Source organism: Solanum dulcamara, chromosome 12, assembly GCF_947179165.1.
Source record: "Solanum dulcamara chromosome 12, daSolDulc1.2, whole genome shotgun sequence".
Lineage (NCBI taxonomy): Eukaryota > Viridiplantae > Streptophyta > Magnoliopsida > Solanales > Solanaceae > Solanum > Solanum dulcamara.
In genome coordinates, this window is record NC_077248.1 from 3,654,140 (window position 1) to 3,675,199 (window position 21,060).

At 32.0% G+C, this 21,060-nt stretch overlaps 2 protein-coding genes across 2 annotated transcripts; one reads left to right on the forward strand and one right to left on the reverse strand.

Annotated features, from left to right (window-relative positions):
- Positions 1-454: 454 nt before the first annotated feature.
- LOC129876153 (UBP1-associated protein 2A-like) lies at positions 455-3,464 on the reverse strand. The gene is made up of 2 exons (XM_055951503.1): positions 2,121-3,464; positions 455-724 (listed from the first exon to the last, which is right to left on the reverse strand). The coding sequence occupies exon 1, from the start codon at positions 3,345-3,347 to the stop codon at positions 2,121-2,123; it is 1,227 nt and encodes a 408-aa protein (XP_055807478.1). The 5' UTR covers positions 3,348-3,464; the 3' UTR covers positions 455-724.
- A 15,135-nt stretch (positions 3,465-18,599) lies between these two features.
- LOC129876369 (protein PHYTOCHROME KINASE SUBSTRATE 4) lies at positions 18,600-20,290 on the forward strand. The gene has a single exon (XM_055951784.1). The coding sequence runs from the start codon at positions 18,654-18,656 to the stop codon at positions 20,172-20,174; it is 1,521 nt and encodes a 506-aa protein (XP_055807759.1). The 5' UTR covers positions 18,600-18,653; the 3' UTR covers positions 20,175-20,290.
- Positions 20,291-21,060: the final 770 nt, after the last annotated feature.

Here is a 21,060-nt window from a genome sequence, read left to right on the forward strand (position 1 = left end):
TAATATCATTGACATATCTATTTATAAATTTCTACAAAGATGGTATATATATTATCACTACTCCATTCATTTTCACAACTAATCCCACCATTATCAACTACCACCGCGCACCACCCACCACCACCATCATCAGCCACAACTTGATGTGGGAAAAATAGGGTGGTTTTTGAGTTTAAAAGAAGACGGTAAGGTGAACAACAAATGTTTACACAGATGACAAATGATTTGGAATTGAACCCCCTTTAAATGGACATCCTAATTGCAAGTGTACAATGTTGGTAATATTCACGAATTGGAACTCCATAACATAGCTATTTTTCAAAGATAAGGAACGAAAAGTGATCAGTAGACGTTATTTCTACGAACCATAAAGATGGCTTATATTTTCAAAACCCATGTATCAGCTCAGAAGGAAGATATCAACAGCGGAAGAAACAGCAACGAAATATAGAAGTAAAGACTAAACAAAAGATCTACTCTGCAATGACAAATGTATGTTACATTTCTAAAATGTATCTTATCATATTCAATCCAATTGTGAAATACTCAATCAAATGGCTTACATATGAGCATTTTGGGTAGGATACACAACGCTGGTGTTGCAAGAAGATATTGTCACATCCAGCCGTTTTCTCAATGTGTCGATAGTGATTAGTGTGGAACGCTGCACATCAGAATGCTTACTTCATCCACTCTCACACATAACCCCCAGCCACTCTGTCATCTGTTGCAGGAGAAGAGTTTCACAGATGATCAGTTGAACATGAGGATTACTAATAAGAAACAGAGGCAGTAACGCCTGAAATGATAAGTGATTAGTATTTCAGGCTTAAAAAATAGCACAAGGCACTGAGCTGAATAGCACGGTCTGAAACTTAAGGTGCTATTTAGGATCTGGATCCTAAAGATCACAACACCTTGAGATCCACCTCCTCCAGTAATCAGAATGCAAGGGCAATTTAAGAAGTTGGAGGATGGTATTTGCATAGCAACCCATAAATTCTTACAACAGACGCCAACTTTGCTCCAGTTATGAGTTATTACAAAGTTTTTTTTTTCATTTGAAGTCCTAAAGCACAAAACCCAATATAACATAATAACATGAGATATTAAGGTGCCAAGACACATGCACTTGTGTTTTTTTTGATTAAGTAATGAAATTTCATCCAAAAGCATCAAGACGATGCAGAGCAGAAAAGACTAGTGCACTTGTGTTAGCATGACCATCACAAAACTCCGGTTCCAGCTGTCAAGTATCCAGGACCAGCCCACTACCAAAAGCACAGATGATTAATGAATACAAATAACTAAACATTAACTGACTTACAAAACTGGTTCATCATGTTTCCTTACTGATTTCCAACATGATTATTCAGGTTTTTATTTTAAGAAGAGTAGATTTCACCATATTTGGACTTGGTGGTGAAAAGGTAGTCAATGTTTTGTCAACTCCGAGTTAATACTTGATGGGATGGAAATTATGCAAACCTATATTTTTTCCTACAAATTGTAATAAACATAGTAATTCGTCATAGACTATCCCCTCGGAACTTACAAGGTCAATTGATAAATAGTCAAGATATCGTGGTCTGTGGACTGGATGGAATATACAGAACAAGAAGGGAGAAGCTTTATTGAGATTCAGTAAAATGCAGCACGGCATAAATCTCACACGGAAGGATATTGAAAGATAGAAGCAATCAACTTGTCAATCTAAGTGCCACCTACAAAAGTCGACGAAACCAGAGAACATATTTTGTTGCAGTTACACTTTGCAGATGACAAGTGAACTAAGAAAAGAGTAAGCAAACAAAATTCAGTTTATCAAATACACAAACTAAGCACTAAGCTTCTACCATAGTCAAGTTTGACAAATAATTTTTGAAACACGGCAAAAGTCAATATTTAAGATATCTCATCATCTAAACCTATAGAGTCAAAGACAAAATTGATAAGCATGAAATACACTGAGCGATAAACTCGAATTAAAAGAAGGTGGTGCCAAATATACATTCAATACTGATATCAAAATGCATTACATTTAAGACAACAGGAAATGAATAATAATATGAATCATATTACAGGGGGGATCAAGTCCAAGTAAGCTCAAAAGGCATTACCTAGCGGCCCAGAGACGAGGGATAGGTCACCCCTGCTGATCCAACGCCAGATGAATCTTTTGCAGGTGTTGTTATTGTTGCCATTGCTGCTGACCCTCCAAAAGAAGGCTGCCACATTTGTGCACCCTGGTAAGTCCCTAATCCCTGGAAAGCTAGGTCTGTACCATAACTACCTACAACAACCGGACTAACACCATTTATACCGTAACCAGCACCAATCCCTCCAAACGAAGGATTAAATCCTGGCGCAAGCAATGGATTCATTCCAAATCCCATGTTTTGCCCCATCAAAAGGGGCATCCCATTAATACTTGCGCCACTCATTATCCCAGGAGTCACTCCAAAACCATAACTCATCTCATTTTGCTGCACACCTTGATTTGCATTACTACTACTAGCATTATTCAAATTCTCCACAAATTTCTTGCAAAACAATTGACACCCATCAAACGATTTCTGCGGTTCCTCCAATGCCTTATTAGCTCCTTCAACAGACTTATACACAAATATAGCAAACCCCTTAAATTTCCTACTAACACTATCAATCCCCGATGGCCCTTCCTCAATTTCACCAAATTTCGCGAAAAAAGCCCGTAACTTTTCACTATCTACATCCGCCCCAACATTCCCAACATAAATTTTCCGGCCACCGGAATCTTGACTAGTCCCAGAAGATCGCATAGCAGCCAGCTGACAAGAGGTAGTACGATTCCCAATTTTCTTCTGGGGTTCCTTTAAAGCCCTTTTTGCCCCGACCCGTGTTTTGAATAGCACAAACCCATAACCTTTAGCTCTTCCTGTAACCTTATCAGTAATCAGCTTACACTCTACGATTTCTCCATAGGGTTTAAAGGCGTCGAGTAATTGCTCGGAAGTTGCATCGTAGCCGAGTCCATGAACGAAGATTTTCCGGTGGGTCGGGTCGTTATCGGCAAGAGCCGTGACCCGAGAAAGAATTGATGGGTCGTTTGAAGCTGCGGTTTTGAATTGCTGGATTATTTGGTCTTTACTGAATGGTTCAAGAATTTTCTGGATATTCTCTCGCTTTGTCGACTCATCTTCGTCGTCGGAGTCGGATTCTTGTTCGGATTCGGATTTTTCTTCGTATTCGGATTCTTCGGGATCTTCTTCATATTCTTCTTCTTCAGAGGATGAAGATTGAGGTTTTTGTTCTTCAGGTTGGGGCTTTAAGGTTGAAGAAGATGATGATTTTCGCTTAGTGCCCATTGAAGCTCAGCTCAGCTCAGTACAGAGAAATTCTAAACCCTAATCCCTCTTCTTCTTCTAGGGTTTTTGTTTTATGCCTTATAATTTTGGGCTTGTTTGAATCTCATGTATTAAATATTAAGAAAACTTGACAAAGCACGCTATTATTAGTGTTAATTACTCGCTGAAACAATAGTTTACATCCTAATTTTTTTTTTTGTCTTTTGAGTTTTGAGTGATAAAAACAATTCTAGAGCCCGTTTGGATGGGCTTTAAGTTGGTCAAAATCAATTTAAAGCCTTTTTTAGCTTTTGGACGTGTTTGTCTAATGCTAACTTTAAGCCATAAAGTTCTTAAACAGTCAAAAATGAAAAATTAGGATTTCTAACTTTTTTTTTCTAAGTGTTTAAAGCCATTTTGTTTGACCATGCAAATTACTTTTATATCTCTTATATTTTAACTAAATTTCCAAACTACCATTTTTATTCTTTTAACCCTAAAATTCAAACACTTATTTTCAACATAAGCACTTTTATCCAAACACTCAACTGCTTATTTATAAAAATAACTTTCAGCACTTTAAAATTCTAAAAACACTTCATACATAAAAGTTACTTTTTTTAATCCCATCCAAACGGACTCTACTCTCATATGCATAGTGTAGATTAATCGTGAGTTCATGGAACCCTCTTCATTAATAAAAATTACACTATATATATGTATATTATACGCATGAACAGTTTTTTTTATGTATATTTATTAGCTGTTGAATTTCTTAAGAATGTTTCGATCGATGTTTTTATGTATATACAATATCACACATCAGTTTTTTGAAGGAAAATTTTTTATAGAAAAAGTAGAGTATGACGTAAAATCATTATTAAAAAATTTGGGTAAAGTATAAAATAAGATTAGATATTAAATAATTAGTAAAGACAAAATAGCAAAAATCAAAAATAACAATACGAATGTGCCTGGGTCACTCTACTAAGAGAAGAACTATTGTTGTGGACGAACACTTAAAGCAAGTCTTAATGTTCATCAGAAGAAAGCACCGGAAAAATTTTAAAAAAAATGATGGTAGATGTATGTGGTGCAGTTCTATATCATATTTGAAGGGCTCGAAGTTGGAAGATCTTCCACCATAGAATCGTACAAGAGACAGATATAGTTACACAGATCAAAAAGGAAACTGTACATAAAATCCAGATGTTAAACAAATTGAAGAAGGCGTAGGAGCAAGGAGTTTATATACATAAAATACTTTGCATTTAGTTCAGGGTGTGGTATGCACAAAAATTGTAACTAGCTTATACTACTAGAGGCTAACCATTCATAACAATTAGTGATTGTGGAGGCGAGTGCTCTCTAGGTGTATTATTTTACTCCTTAATAGTATTGTTTACATGATTATCAAAAAAATATAATATTATATTTAAACTAACAACGTTATACAATGCAACATGTGACAACTAAACAATAAAATATGTTCCCTGATGTGTTTGGTTCAAAATCATGAGATTGTAACATCGATTATTTTGGGTTAATGTTAGAAAAGCCTAAAGTGTTATGTAACAAACTAACTTAGCAAATTAACAAGAGAGATAGTAAGAGAAAGGGAGAGAGTTGAGAGAACTGAGTATCTGCCCGTTTAATTGCATAACAGCAATGACTATTTATAGCCACTGCAAAGAAAGAAAACGTGAAAAGTTGGGGGGGAAGAAAAAGTGGACATGGACATCCACTTATTATTGCACAACACTCCCTCTTGGATGTCCACGTGTAATGTGCCTCATTAAAAACTTTCCAAGAAACAATATACATAGTTATCCTGAACACCCATAGATGTTGTGCCTCGTTAAAACCTTACTAGGAAAAACCCAGTTAAAAAAGCCTAATGAAGAAAAAAGAGTACACATATCTAGTAATACGCCTTGAGTGCTGCCTCATTAAAAACCTTACCACAAAAATCCAGTGGAATAAAATCTTAGTTAAGGAAAAATAATACAATGCGTATTTTACTCCCCTGATAAAAACTTCATTTGATATTTTGGAGACGACGCATTCCAATCTTCTACCTTAGCTTCTCAAAAGTTGATGTTGGTAATGCCTTTGTGAATAAATCTGCAAGAATATCACTCCAACGAATTTGCTGTACATCAATATCACCATTTTTTTGGAGATCATGTATGAAGAATAATTTTGGTGAAATAAGTTTCGTTTTGTCTTCTTTTATGAAGCCACATTTCAATTGAGCTATGCACACGATATTGTCTTCGAATATAACTGTGAGTACTTTGACATCATATTTCAGGTCACATCTTTCTTTGATGAACTGTATCAACGATCTCAACCACGCACATTCTCTACTTGCTTCATGAATTGCTATTATTTCAGCATGGTTTGAAGAAGTACCAACAATAGACTGCTTTGTAGATCGCCATGATATAGCAGTTCCTCCGTATGTAAATAGATAGCCTGTTTGAGATCGAGTTTTATGTGGGTCTGATAAATAACCTGCATCTGCATGATCAATAAGGTCTGCACAACCTTTGTTAATATAAAATAAACCCATATCAATGGTATCCTTTAGGTATTGCAAAATATGCTTGATATCATTCCAATGTCTTCGCGTTGTGAATGAACTATACCTTGCCAGTAAATTAACAGAAAATGTTATATCAGGCCTGATTGCGTTAGCAAGATACATAAGTGCACCAACAGCACTGAGATATGGTACTTCAGAACCAAGAAGTTCTTCATTCTCTTCCGGAGGTCGAAATGGATCTTTATCCATTTCAAGTGATCGAACAACCATTGGAGTACTTAATGGATGTGCTTTGTCCATGTGAAATCATTTTAAAATTTTCTCAGTGTAGGCAGATCTGTGGACGAAGACCCCGTTTGCTAAATGTTCAATTCGCAGACCCAGATAAAGTTTTGTTTTTCCAAGATCTTTCATCTCAAATTCTTTCTTTAGGTATTCAATCGCCTTTTGGACCTTTTCAGGAGTTCCAATGAGATTTATGCCATCAACATAAACGGTGAGTATAAAAAACTCCGATTCTATTTTCTTAATAAAAACACATGGAAAAATAACATTATTTGTATAACATTCATTTATCAAGTACTCACTAATGCGATTATACCATATACGCCCTGATTGTTTCAGATCATATAATGCTCTTTGCAATTTGATTGAGCACATCTCCCGAGACTTAGTACATGCTTCAGGCAATTTTAATCCTTCTGAAATTTTCATGTAAATTTCATTATTAAGTGAACCATAAAGGTAAGTTGTAACTACATCCATTAAATATATTTCAAGATTTTTATGTACAGCTAAACTGATGAGATATCAAAAAGTTATTCCATCCATAACAGGTGAATATATTTCTTCATAGTTGACCCTAGATTTTTGAGAGAATCCTTGTACAACAAGGCGTGCCTTGTCTCTTACAAATTCATTTCTCTCATTTTATTTTCGCACAAAAATTCATGTATAGCCAACTGATTTTACACCTTCAAGGGTTTGGACTACAGGTCCAAAAACCTCACGTTTAGCAAGTGAGTCTAATGCTGATTGAATTGACTTTTGTCACTCTGTCCAATCACATCTACGTCAACATTCTTCGACAGATTTAGGCTCAAGACTTTCACTATCTTGTATGAGGTTAAGTGCAACATTATATGCAAAAACATTATCCATCATAATTTTTGATCGATCTAAATTTATCTCATCACCAGTAGAACTTATTGAAAGTTCTTCATTCACTTAAGTCTCGGGTTCACTGATTTCTTCAGAAATAACAGGATTACTCAAATCTTGACCTTGTTCAGGAGGTTCTTCTTTAGTATCATCTTTATTATTTCTCATGCTTCTCTTTCTAGGATTTTTATCCTTTGAATCCAATGGTCTACCACGCTTCAGATGTGTTTGGGATTCTGGAGCTCTAATACTGGTAAATGCTTTTTTGGGACATCAATCCATATAGGCATATTCACTGCAGGAATATGTGACTTAGTTATCCGTTTCAAATCAGTAAATGCATATGCATTTGATTTGTTATTTTTTGTAAGTGAATGATCTTCTGGACCTCCTGCTCACATGTACAGGTACGTGAATCAAAATGAGATAGTGATGAAACTTTTCACGCAAGTTCTCTTTCTCTTTTGGGTTCCGTTTTTTCTCCCAACAATTTACTTTTGGGTTCCATTTTCTCTCCCCTTAAAATCTGCAAATCGAGCAGTAAATAAGTGTCCTGTCAACAGTTCAAGATAGCAAATTATAGAAGGCGGATCAAACCCAACATATATACTCAACCTTCATTAAGGGCCACCATTTTTGTACGTTGTGGTGGTGCTACAGGCATGTATATCGCACAACTAAAAATTCGTAGATGGGCTGTATTTGGATCATGACCAAATACTAATTATGACGGGGAGTATTTATTATAATTTATCAGTCTAAAACATACAAGTGCTGCTGCATGTAAGATAGTATGACCCCAAACAATAATCGGCAATTTTATTTTCATAAGTAAAAGTCTTGCTATCAATTGTAGATCCTTAATAAATGACTCTGCAAGGCCATTTTGAGTATGAACATGAGCAACGGGATATTCAGTTTTTATACCAATTTATAAGCAATAATCATTAAAAGTTTAGGATGTAAATTCTTCAGCAATATCAAGACGAATAGCTTTAAAAATCCAGGAGATTCATCTTGATAATGCATCTATTAAGACCATAAAATATCTAAACAATCCACTAGGTAGATGAATAGGTCCACATATATCTCCATGTATATGCTTTAAAAAGCCAGGAGATTCGATGTCAAGCTTCAGGATTTATGATCTGGCAATTAATTTGCCTTGATAACAAGCAGCATATGAAAATTCATCATTCGTAAGATTCTTCTGTTTCTTTAACGGATGTCCAGTTGAATTTTCAAGAATTCATCTCATCATTATTAAATCAGGATGACCTATTCAATCATGTCATAGCACAAATGTATTTAGATCAGTAAACGTCTGATTTACGATCAAATGTGCTTCAATTGCACTAATTTCTGCATAATATAGGCCAGACGATAAAGTTGGTAATTTTTTTAAAATATATTTCTGGCTTGAGACACTCTTGGTTATACCAAGATATTCAATATTAATTTCATTTAGTGTCTCAACATGATATCCATTTCTGCGAATATTTTTAAAACTTAACAAGTTTCTTTCTCAAAGTTCTCTAGCAAGGGTGAAGTGATCAAGAGAAGTTGTCCCTCGAGGATTTAGAAGAGAACAGTGCATCTTCTATAACAATCTTTGTCCCCTTAGGCAGAAATATAGTAGCTCTTCCGGAATCTTCAATTATTTTCGAATTATCAAAAATTGTAGTAACATTTACTTTTCTTCTAAGCAAGTAGGAAAAATATTTCTCATCTTTAAAAATGATACGAGTCGTTCCACTATCAATTACATAAATATCCTTGTGATTGATCATTGATCCAAATAAAATTTGAGGCATATCCATATTTTTCTTCAAAAAGATATAAAATAAATATTATAATTAAAACATGGCTCATTATACAAATTTTATTTATTTACATGAATTAGAAAAATATAAACATATTATTTATTTACATGATTATAATTTCTTCTTCGACCACGACCACGACTGAGGCCATGACCTTTTTCTCGTTGGTTATAGTTTGTCTGATTCACTTCAGGGAGTGAAAAAGAACCAACGGACCGACTATCATGATTTTTCATTAATATTTCGTTATGTCGTTCAACAATAAGAAGGTGAGAGAGTAATTTAAAATATTTTTTAAAACCCTTTTTGATGTTCTGCTGCTACAGGAGCATATTCGCAGGTTGAAATGTGGAGTATATTTTTTCAAATTTGTCTTGCTCATTGATTTTTTCTCCACATAAATTTAATTGCGCTATAAATCTAAATAAGGCATAATTATATTCAGTTATCTTTTTAAAATTTATTAATCTCAAATTAAGTCAATTATGACGTGTCTGTGGAAGGATGATCAACTTCAGGTGGTCATATCTTTCTTTTAGATTCTTCCACAGTTTAAGGGGTCTTTTAATGTGAGGTACTGTAATTTTAACCCCTCGTCAAGATGGTGGCGAAGAAATAACATGGTTTTGCACGGTCTTGACTAGATGTCTTATTGTCATTTTTGATGGTGTCTGCCAGATCCATTGATTCTAGATGTATTTCGGCATCTAGTACCCATGATGAGTAGTCTTTTCCAGATGTATCAAGAACAACAAATTCAAGTTTAGAGATATTCGACATTTTAAGAAAATAAAATTCTTATCCTTTTGTTACATTTTAAAAATAGATCAAAGTAACCGAAGCTCGTGCTGATAACTTGTTATATAACAAACTAACTTAGCAAATTAACAAGAGAGATAGTAAGAGAAAGGGAGAGAGTTGAGAGAATTGAGTATCTGCCCGTTTAATTGCATAACAGCAATGGCTATTTATAGCCACTGCAAAGGAAGAAAACGTGAAAAGTTGAGGCACAAAATTGGAGGACAAAATTGGGTGGAAAAAAAGTGGACATGAACATCCACTTATTGTTGTACAACACAAAGGCATTTATTGCATATTTTTAAAATTTTCACGCTTGTCAACCTTAAGAGTTTTCAAGAAAACTAACACAAACATGTATAGACACCTAAACAAAAGTGAAAGCAACTTCTTTCATTAATCAACTAGGTAAAAAAAAATATTTCAATCAAGAGAGAAAAGTCAAAATTTTAAAATTTTAACAGCACTAGTTAATCCTCTGTCATGCCACCATCAAATGAGATGTAACATGCAGTTTTATATTTAATACTAGGGAAAACGGTGATATATCCCCAAATTTTGTGATTTAGTATTGGTATACTTTCGTTATAAAAGGGGCAAATAACACAAATTTACTAGTTTAGAATCTAATTACCTGCCTTTTTGTGCGTTTTCAAAATTACTATTTATGCCAGATTTTTATCTCCAGATACATGTGTATTTGAAGCGTCCAAATACATGTATCTCAGATACATGTTGTCAAACTAAGGTGTAATTTATTTCAGATACATTGTATCCAAGTGAATTAGTATGTATCTAAAATGCCCTTACTCTCTCGCTCGCCTCTCTTCCACTCCTTCTCTCCTCTGTCCCTTTCTCGCTCGTCTCTCTTCCACTCTCGCTCGCCTCCCTTTCTCCATATGCATCTGTATTTCAGAATGTATATAGCACCCAGATGCATGTATCTGATGTATTTCGTGTGTATCTGGAATACACTGACTTTCTCGCTCGCCTTCCTCCTATCTCACTCACCTTTTTCTCTATGTATCAATATTTCTGAGTGTATCTAGTAGCAAAAATACATATATTTAGGTATATCTGACTTGAAATCTGGTATGAAATTATTAATTAGTGAGACAATATATAATTATTTCAAACTATAGAGAGAATTAGTAAATATGATTGGAATCTTTATGTAATTAAGTAGTTTTTCCTAATAAAAGTGACTCATATGTACCTCGACCATTACACAAATAACCAGATATATCCTTTTTATTTAACGAAGGTGAAAAAAATTAATTTTAAGTTAATTTTTTAGTGAAAAATTCATGAAGATAATTATTTAAAATCCTTTTAGCAAATTACAAATGTGTAATTGATCATTTTTACAAGTAATTATTTTTTTAACATTTTAATTCAACGACTAATTTGAAATTCGAATTTCTTGTTCTCCTATTCTCCCCTGATTTTGCCACCTCACTATTCATTTTTCTCCATGCCTCTTTTGTACTTATTGGCAACTCATAGTACATTTATTAATTTCAAGAAATAATGTTCATGAAGCTACTAATTAGTTATATTATAAAATCGCCTGGATCTAGCATGACAGACTTTCTTTCTTATCTCATTTGTCTCCATAAATTAAACAACATATTTTGTCCGTTGGCTAGTACATTAAGAATATTATTTCATTATTTAATCATATGTACACAAATTGGCCACGACTTCATGGCAACACATTCAGTAATTATTAGTATGGATTATGATGGAATGATTCGAAAGTTTTTCACCTTTAATTAGAGATTCTAGTATCGAGCTTTTAGAAATGAAAAAAAATAATCTATTGAGAGCACTATTTTTTAGAAATAGGCCTCGTAACACATAAATTTAAATTTAATTAAATCCAAATACAAATATCAAATACTAAATTGAATGAAAAAAAAAGAAGACACATCTAGTAGCTAACTTTTGCCAAAATTTCATTTTATCTCTACGTTACAAGAAGTTTTGCTAATACATGTATCAGAAATACATAATACTTGCATGTGGATTTTTTTTTTGTATAAGTTTCAATTAAGGTATCCAAATTATTTTTTTGTATAAAAATATTTCTTGTTTATATAAGTAAATGTCTAATTGAAGAGCTTGAAAAATGCCATTATCTTCTAGCACAGATATTATAATGATATATACCACCAACAATAATAATTATTTCTCAATTTCAAATAAACTGGAATTGATTATATGAATTCTTATTTCTCCATTTAAATTTAACTTGTATCTTAATTTCAACTTTCATATGGTATGGTCAAGACCATAATATTAAATGATATTTTGGTATATTATATATATTTTTAGTTTAAGATCATATGATTTAAACTTTTTTTTAATTTCTTAAATTCTGTATCAAATAAAAATCAGACAAATAAATTAAAACATCGGAAGTAAGTATTTAATTTCCTTTCTCCAATCAAACATGAAAGCTTAAACAATTCTCAAATTAAGAGAGTGTTTTCCTTGTTACCAAACCCACTGGTACTGTTTTCTTGTATGCTCAATTGATTGCAAATCTAACAACATGAATATTTGGTTGGTGGAAAATAGATCCTCCATTTTATGTAAGCTATAGAGCAATGCATGTAACAAATTAATGAAAACTAGATGCATTGAACTTTTTCTATCCCATGATACTATGATAGACCTTAATTATGTGTAGTGTTCGGATCAATTTGTACATATTTCGATTAGTTTTATATGGTATATATATACAATCTCTTATCAGTATAGCTCTCCACTAGAATTTGGTCTGGTATTTGCAACACATCTTGTCATTATAGATATCGGATATGTAACTCTATTCACAAAGACTTGAGCCAATGAAAAAAAATTATCAAGAACTTTTTTCGTTGCTACGAAATGTTATCTACTATAATAGTGAATTCAACTTAATTTTTTCCCTTGATTGGTTGGTCAAAATAATTTATGTACCTGCACTATACCAAAGATGTTTTTTAGTGGCAATTATTTAACATCAATAGTTTAATTACCACTAAATATATTCTTTTAGAGGTTATTACTAGTGGCAATTATATTTTAGTACTCTTTGTAAGTATCGCTATAACCTATAGCTACATTAGATCTAATGACAATAAAATAATGTGATAAAGACTTTAATACTCACACTCTTTGCTAATGTACATATTTATTGTTGCTAAAAACTATTTCTGTTGTAATTCTCACCCAAACCCTGCTGCTCACCCTATCCCATCCTCATAATATTTTGTTGCGTTACATATTAATGCCTGAGTGATAATATTCTTATACTTACTTACCATACAATAAAAATTAATTAAGAATCTTGCTTATTTTCTAGGGAAAACATTTTCCCTTCCTACCAAACCGACCATATATATGCACAAATAACAGTGATAGAAGAAATATATATTAACTGTTTTATAGGAAATTGTTACAATTTGTGAAAATATTTGGAACCAGGTTGTATTGTCTTTTCAGGATCCTTCTTTTGATTTGGTTAGTAGGAAATAAATATAGTAATTGTTTCATTAATTTATTCTTTATTTTTGTATTTTATGAGGTCGAACTGTATATATATATATACTTTTTATTCCTTTTGCTTTGACATGACATGAAGTGTTGTTGCATCTAATTTACCTAACAATTAATCTTAAGCCAACTAAAAATAAATACTTTAACCTAAATATAATTTACAAGCACAAACGCAACAAGATTTAGATCAAGTAGTTCGATCGAAAATTTTGTGTACGTCACTTCAACTCCACTAATTTTTGAATATCACCGTTACCATATACTAGACTTCTATTAACCACCCTAAAAATGTTAAGGGCATGTGAATGTGACTTCAACTTACGTATACGTAAATTCGATTTTGAAATGTGTAAAGTATCAAAAGAAATAATTGTTTGAGAAGTATTTATTCAAGTGAATATTAGTTCTGCTCAATATATTTTTCCACTTTTTTTTTTTCCAAAAAAAATTCATTACGGTTTCCAAATACCCTTGTTATCTAATTTCAATCAAATATTATCTAAATGCCTAATTTACTTAATAGTAATAACTAGATCATAATACAAAAACTTAGTAGCTCAGTTAATTGACTATCTGAACTTTCAACTTATTGGTGAGAGTTCGATTTCCTATCTTGTAATCTCAGTTCCTTTTTCCTGCACCCCCCCCCCCCCCTTCCCCCCCCCCCAAAAAAAAAAAAAGATTACAAAATGGGATTCAAAAATGATTTTCCATTGGAACTCTTATTAATTCGGATCCATAGCGTGTAAGGTATATTAAGTGAAAAATCACTTCGCATCAACTTATATTTTTAATCTTCAAGATTCAAATTCAAAAATTTATTCATTACACCATAATTCTCGATAGAGGTATCAATTCCCCTTGAAGACAATACTCATCCAGCCCATCAAATTATATTAGCCCTCCTCCTTCACATACCACAAAGCACAAGGCTAACACTTCATGTTAGGTTTGAAATAATTCTTACCCTACAAAACACAGTTCCCAATTTGTATCAAACAACAAATCTTTCTTCTTCTTTTTTTATTGGGGTCCAAATTGTTTTGTTTTCTTTCATGTTTGAATTAAATGCCCACAACAATTTTTCTCTATTTTTCAAAGCAAAGGGACCCTCTCACAGTTCACATCCACACATTATGCTAAGGTTTTTAAGCTAAAAAGTAGATCTGTTTCATAACCAAAAGACATTGAGACATGCAATAGTTTAATCAGTGTGACCAAAAAAAGAAATTAATTGGTCTAAAAAAAAGTAGTGGCTAAGAGTACAACAAGAAGATAAGAATGAAAAATCTAATCATAGAATAGATGATATCGTTTAATCTTTTAAATAGCTTGCCTTTTGTTCTCATGTCAATGAATTGATGAGACAGAAAGTGTGTAAAATTATATGTATTATTAATATATGGGACCTTGTTTAATTTGGAAATCATGCTGATTATTGGATGTGATACTAGATGTTGAATTTTCAACGTATATATGTAATTAGTGGTGGATTCAAAATTTAAAGTTTATGAATTCGAGCTATTACTAAACTTATTTGACTATTTAGTTACTCAGTTTGAAATTTAATATTTATACGTATTTCGTAGATTTAAGATTTCGTAATGTAACGATTCAAGATCCAACAGTCAAGTTATTGTTCGTTTTGGGCCTCTCCTCAAGGAACATAAAAACATCTAATTGTATGATTATTTCTTTAAATGAGTTGATCTTTAATTTTTTTGTCTTTCAAATGAATACTTCTGTAATTTTTGACCTTATAGAACTTATTCCCTAATAAAGGAGGCAAAAATTGTGAAATATTATGATATGAAAATAAAAACTTATGTCTCGTAAAAAAGTTATTTACGTTTGAGCGATAAAAGTTACAGGCTAACACAGCTAACACAAAACAGGGGCAATAGTGCAAATGGAACTTATAGATTTATCCCCTTGAACTTTAACTCAAAAGGAGTCTCAACAGTTTATATCATCACATCAATATGTTCTAAAAAGAAAAATTGAAATATGAATTTTATCGAGATCATCGATCTATGAGTTCGCTCTTATATAACTCTTTAAATCTCTCTTTCCATTCTGAAATGGAACTTATAGATTTATCCCCTTGAACTTTAACTCAAAAAGGATTCTCAATAGTTTACTTCATCAAATCAAAATATTCTAGAAAGAAAAATTGAAATATCAATTTAATCGATCTATAAGTTCAATCTTACGTAACTCTTTAATTTAACTCTCTCTTTTCATTCTAGTGTGACATTTGAGTTAAAGACAATTGTCATAGCAAATTTTATTTCGAGTTCAAGTAACAACACCCTTGAGATGTGACACTTAACACATATATAAAGTTTGAATCAAAATAATTGTGTTAGGCGAATTCGTAGATCATATTTTACGTTTTCACCTTCTTGTTAATAATGAATAATTTATTAATGCAAATATTAGTAACAAACATTAAAATCTCGACCTTCCCAATATAATGTACCTATTTTTCTTATGGTTATATTTTGCTATATAAAATAAGCATGTGAGATTTCAATTTATATATATATATATATATATTCATTTATTTCAATTTAAATGATTTTATTTTCTTTTTAATTTGTCCCCCCCTCCCAACCCCCACCCAACCCCAAATATTTATTTTTTTTTTAAAAAAAAACTCTCTCTCTATATATATGATTTGAAAACTCAATGATTGATAAGAGAGGAAATTAATAATTCTCAAATAAAAAAGACATTTGAGAAAGAAATTCGATTCTACAGAAAAGAATACCAAAATTTTCAATTTATATACATGTATCTTAGCTTGAATTATAAAGTTTATTAATTGTAGATTATTTAAATATATGTGCTTCTTTCATTTTTTTTTTCTCCTTTTAATCAGTTAGTAACTATTGTATGGGAGTTTTCATTCTTTATTGTTTTCCCCATTACCATTTTTAAGCGGTACTTATGTGGGAGAAAGATTGAGGTTAGTGGGGTACTTTGGGGCATGTTCCATTCAAAATTTTTAGGGTGTGATTCCTTCAATCTTAATTAGAGATTTTGAGTATCGAAACAATTTATGATAGCATGTGCCCTTTTTAATGGGTTTTATATGTGACGATTTTGAATTAGGACATTCCAAATACTACATAGTTATCAAAACAAAAAATATTTATCGTTTTATTGTAATTATTCTTGCTCAAAACTATCTTTTTTCATGATTTAAATGTGTAGTCTAACTATCGATGAAATAAGATTTTAAGTTTAAATTTTGAGAACGTAAAAATAGTTAAGAGTTAATCATGACTTATAATGGTGACCTTATAAAATTAGTCAATGCAACCAAGCGGCCTGGACAGCTTATTAGTGATCTTAAGATTGTTTGCTTCATAACGTAGGTGGTAGGACATTAGTCTTAAGATAAACTAGGACTTTTTTAATGTATAGGTGTCAAACCATCTTTAGAATACATCATGATATAATTAGCATGGTACAATCTATATTATATTATTGCTAGATCAAAAGCAAGATTTAGAGTTTTTGATGTCATCACTACTGAAAATACTAGGTTAATGAAAATATCATCTTAGTGTCCTTTTTAAATATCTCATCTAATCTTCTTGGCCAAATGTAACAATATTATAATTAGGACATTGCTTCGGTTGTGTTGGGGGTGGGGCACATTTCTTATATATATTTTTGGGGAATACATTGATATTTTTTAAAATTTTCAGTAAAATTTCATTCCGATATTTTAATTATTGTTCATTGAAATTGAACACATGAACATATGATAATAGGCGATTGAAAAAACGCACAAATTTTTTTTAAAAAAAAATTGAGACGGAAATGTTTAGTAGGAACACTTTATCACATCACTCAGGTGTTCAATCGGAACATGTCATGTACCGCTTTGCATAGTAATTTTGTCTGTTTTCAGCCTCACGTTAATTCGATTGTGGAGGTTGAGTCTTAAATATATGTGCATATTAGTTGTATAGTACTACATCCTTTTACATAGTTGAATTTGCACATAATACATAGATAAATATTTTAATTTGGTCTTAACTGATAAATTAAACATTTTAATTTTGAGGATGCACATCTAAATAACTCAACTTGTTTTTATTGTGTCAGTTGAACACTAAACTTACAAAATCATATTTATCTAAATACCTCTAAAATTTTATGTGTTATCTCAATATTCAATGTCCACGAAATATATTAAAAACAAATTAAAATATCTAAATATATATTTTTAAAGTTAAAATATTTAGTTATCCATTAATATCAAATTAAGATGTTTATATATTTCATTAAACTATGATCTTACAACTACAACTACCAGTGGGCTTCAAATTTATTGCTGCATCTCATCAATATTTCTTAGGTCTATATCAAGTTATTAACAAGACCAAATTTCCACTAAATAATTATTGTGTAATGAGTGACAATAAATAGTAATATAATTCCATCATCCAACCACTCTTGTTGGCTAAATTAATGAGAACATGGGACTTGAAATGATATCTGTAACTAGTTTACGTGAGCATAGATTGAAACAATTTACCTAATTTCTAATCTGTTTCAAAATAAATGTTGTTTTAATTATTGTTTTTCATGCTTATGAAAAATGATTAGAAGATATTATTTATTAAGTTATCCCTATTATTAGATGTTTCTTGAGAACTCAGCATTATTAAAAAGATATAAGGATATTGTTAAAAATAATTACACTATTTATAGTCTTAAATTTCAAAAGTAACAATTATTTTGAAACTCTACGAGACGAGTTCAATTTCAGTTAGGACTTATGGAGGATGTTTCACCCTAAATCCTAACTCATATCTATATACATGATAATATATTTTCTGAAGAGCCATATCGAAGATCCACAAAAACTTCTTCTTAAATTAAATAAATTCTAAAGAGGTCCGCATCTTCCAAATCAAGAAATAAGATGCTTCGCTCCTTGAATCACGGAGATAATCAATGAATAAACAGATTTGTATCTTCAATGTTGATGAATAAAATCATTTTTTTAATTTATTTTGTAATTATTGTATAATTTTTGTAATTAAAAAAAATATTGCAAACAATCATTATAAAAAAATTAATAAATAAATAAAATTAACAGGCCAAACATGACAAAATTGATCGCCACCAATTGAAAATATTAACATAACTTGAAAAAGAGTTGGTAGATTATACTATCAGTCTATCACTACTATGATTTTCTCAGAGTTTTTTTCCATCATTCTATATTTCCAATCATTAATATCTAAAAACTGAAAAATAATAAATAAAAAAGGAAGGTTCTTTTATTAGAACTCCAAAAAACTGACAGATGGTCAAGATAAATTCTCAAAAAACAATATTATCTCAAGAATTTTGTATAAATAATAGTACTATCTATATTTAGTTGTACAACAAAAAATTAAAACCAGAAAAAAGGAGGAAAAAAAAATGGATTCCCAAACAACAGTTAAAACCTTAACAGAACATCCTCTTCAATACAGAGCTTTTGTCCAAAACAATATACTAAAAGATGCATCATTTTCTTCTTATCTCAAACCTGAAGAACATAGTCCTGATGATTCCGAAATCAACGTATTCGATGCGAAAAAATATTTCAGTGAAAGCAATGAATCCTCTCCTACTGTCCAAAAAAACATAGTTGATAATCAATGTGAATTAGCTTCAGGTCATCGACATTCGTCAGTTTCTTCCGTAGATAATGCCTACGGAAGAAACTTTCGTGTCAATTCTTTTCGTGCTACTCCAACTGCTTCATCTGAAGCTAGTTGGAATAGCCAAACTGGACTATTAGCAAATCCTCCGGGTGCTATAGCTGTTTCATTGAGAGGTATTAATACGAACGAGAAAAAAAGAGGTTCGTTTAGTAGTACTCGTAAATGGTTTTTCTGTAGGAAATGCCCTTGTTCTGGGAAGAAATCGGTGCAAATCGAGGAAACTAGCTCGGAGCCGAGAACAGAAATTGGCTCCGAGCAGTTCCCCGTCAAACACACTAATAAGGTGGTAGTTGAGAAATCAATCAACATATCTCAAAAAAATTCGATTGAAATACAACAAAGAGTGGTGAGGCCACAATCGTCAGAGACTCATGTGGGAGCGATAAATAAAATTGGAACGATACAGAGAAGATCAACGTCAGAATCATCAGAGAGTACTCATGCTACAGCTACCTGTCAACAGCGTGTACTGGCACCAGTTAGACCATTTACCGAAACGCCAGGTGGAGGATTTTCATTCCCAATTCTGAACAATTCAGGACAAGCGAAATTGGAAATCAAATCTCCACCAACAAGAAGATCGGTTTCCCCAATATTAGAAGATCCGCCTCGAGAATCACTCGAAGTATTTCAACCATCTTCCAGAAAATCAACAGAAACAGATCATCGCCGATGCAATAATTTCCCCTTCCCGGGTAGTCCAATTTCTCGAGTGACAGCAACGGACGACGACGTTGCGAGCGATGCAAGTTCCGATTTATTCGAAATCGAGAGCTTTTCGACTTCGATCGCGACGTCGTCATGTCCGTTGTATCGTCAACGAAATTCACTAGAGGAGCCTGGTACGCCTAGCATTGCAGCTACAGAGTGTTATGCACCAAGTGAAGTGAGTATCGATTGGAGTGTTACTACAGCTGAAGGATTCGATCGTGCTAGTGTAACTAATTATTCAACAATCTCGGAAATCGAGACGAATACCCGATTTTTTGGCGGTAACGGTGGTGGTGGTGGTGACGGAGGAAAATGGAAAGGGGGTGGGTTGTTGAGCTGTAGGCATGAAAAGGCGGTAAATGTAGGACCACAGCCAGTTAAATATGGGTCGCCCAATGGGCTACCACAATTGCCGTTGATTAATACGGCAGAACATGTGGGAAGTAAGGCAATGCCAAGAGCTAATAAGCCACCTCTTGCAAGCTCTCATTCAGCACGCTTGTCTGTTGCATTTGCAGCATGACAAACATCTTCCTTCACTCTTTCATGTTTGATGTTTGTATGTTTTAGCCTTCTTCTATGTTTCATTTTACGTGGCATTATTATCAATCGGAGAGTCTTGAGAAATTTTTATCGTGAATTTTTTAAAATATTTTAAATCATTTATTATTGTAACTTATAATTTTTTTATGTAATTTCTTAGTACTCCCTCTCAGAGTTTATGTAGCAATATTTTTTTTTAATTAACTCGTTTCACGAAGAATGTTTTTCTTTTCATTTTAATTTGTTTATCTTATTTTTTTTATTACCTTTAAAAAAGAATGTCTTTTTTTTGACAAATCTTTAACTTAAACTTTCTACATTACATATTTAAAAACACAAAATTAAATGATATTTTGATACATTATATAAATATATTTTAATTTAAAACAATAAAATTTTAAAAAAAAATTTAATTTATTAAACTACGTATCAAGCCAAGCAAACAGATTGAAATGAACGAGTAACTTATTAAAAATTAATTTGAACTTCTCTTTTTTTGGATTTCCCAACAAGTATTCGGTATATATATATATATAATGTATACATTGGATCTTTGACTAATATGAATTCTCGGAACATAAAATTCATTAAAAGGTGAAGCTTTTCTGATCATGAATTCTTTTTTATATGTAAGTTAAATCTGATTCTTTTAATTAAGAGTGAATAGATATTAACCATCCACAACAAATATCTTTGGCAGTTGAAATTCTCATTCTATCCTTAATAGTAAGCCTTTGTAGAGATACATATGTTATGGTACGATATGCTTAAGAGCATATTTCAAAAAATTTATAGTCATATAAATATTATAATATATTTAAATTTATAGCCACACAAATTATACGACATATTTACCACAAAAAGCT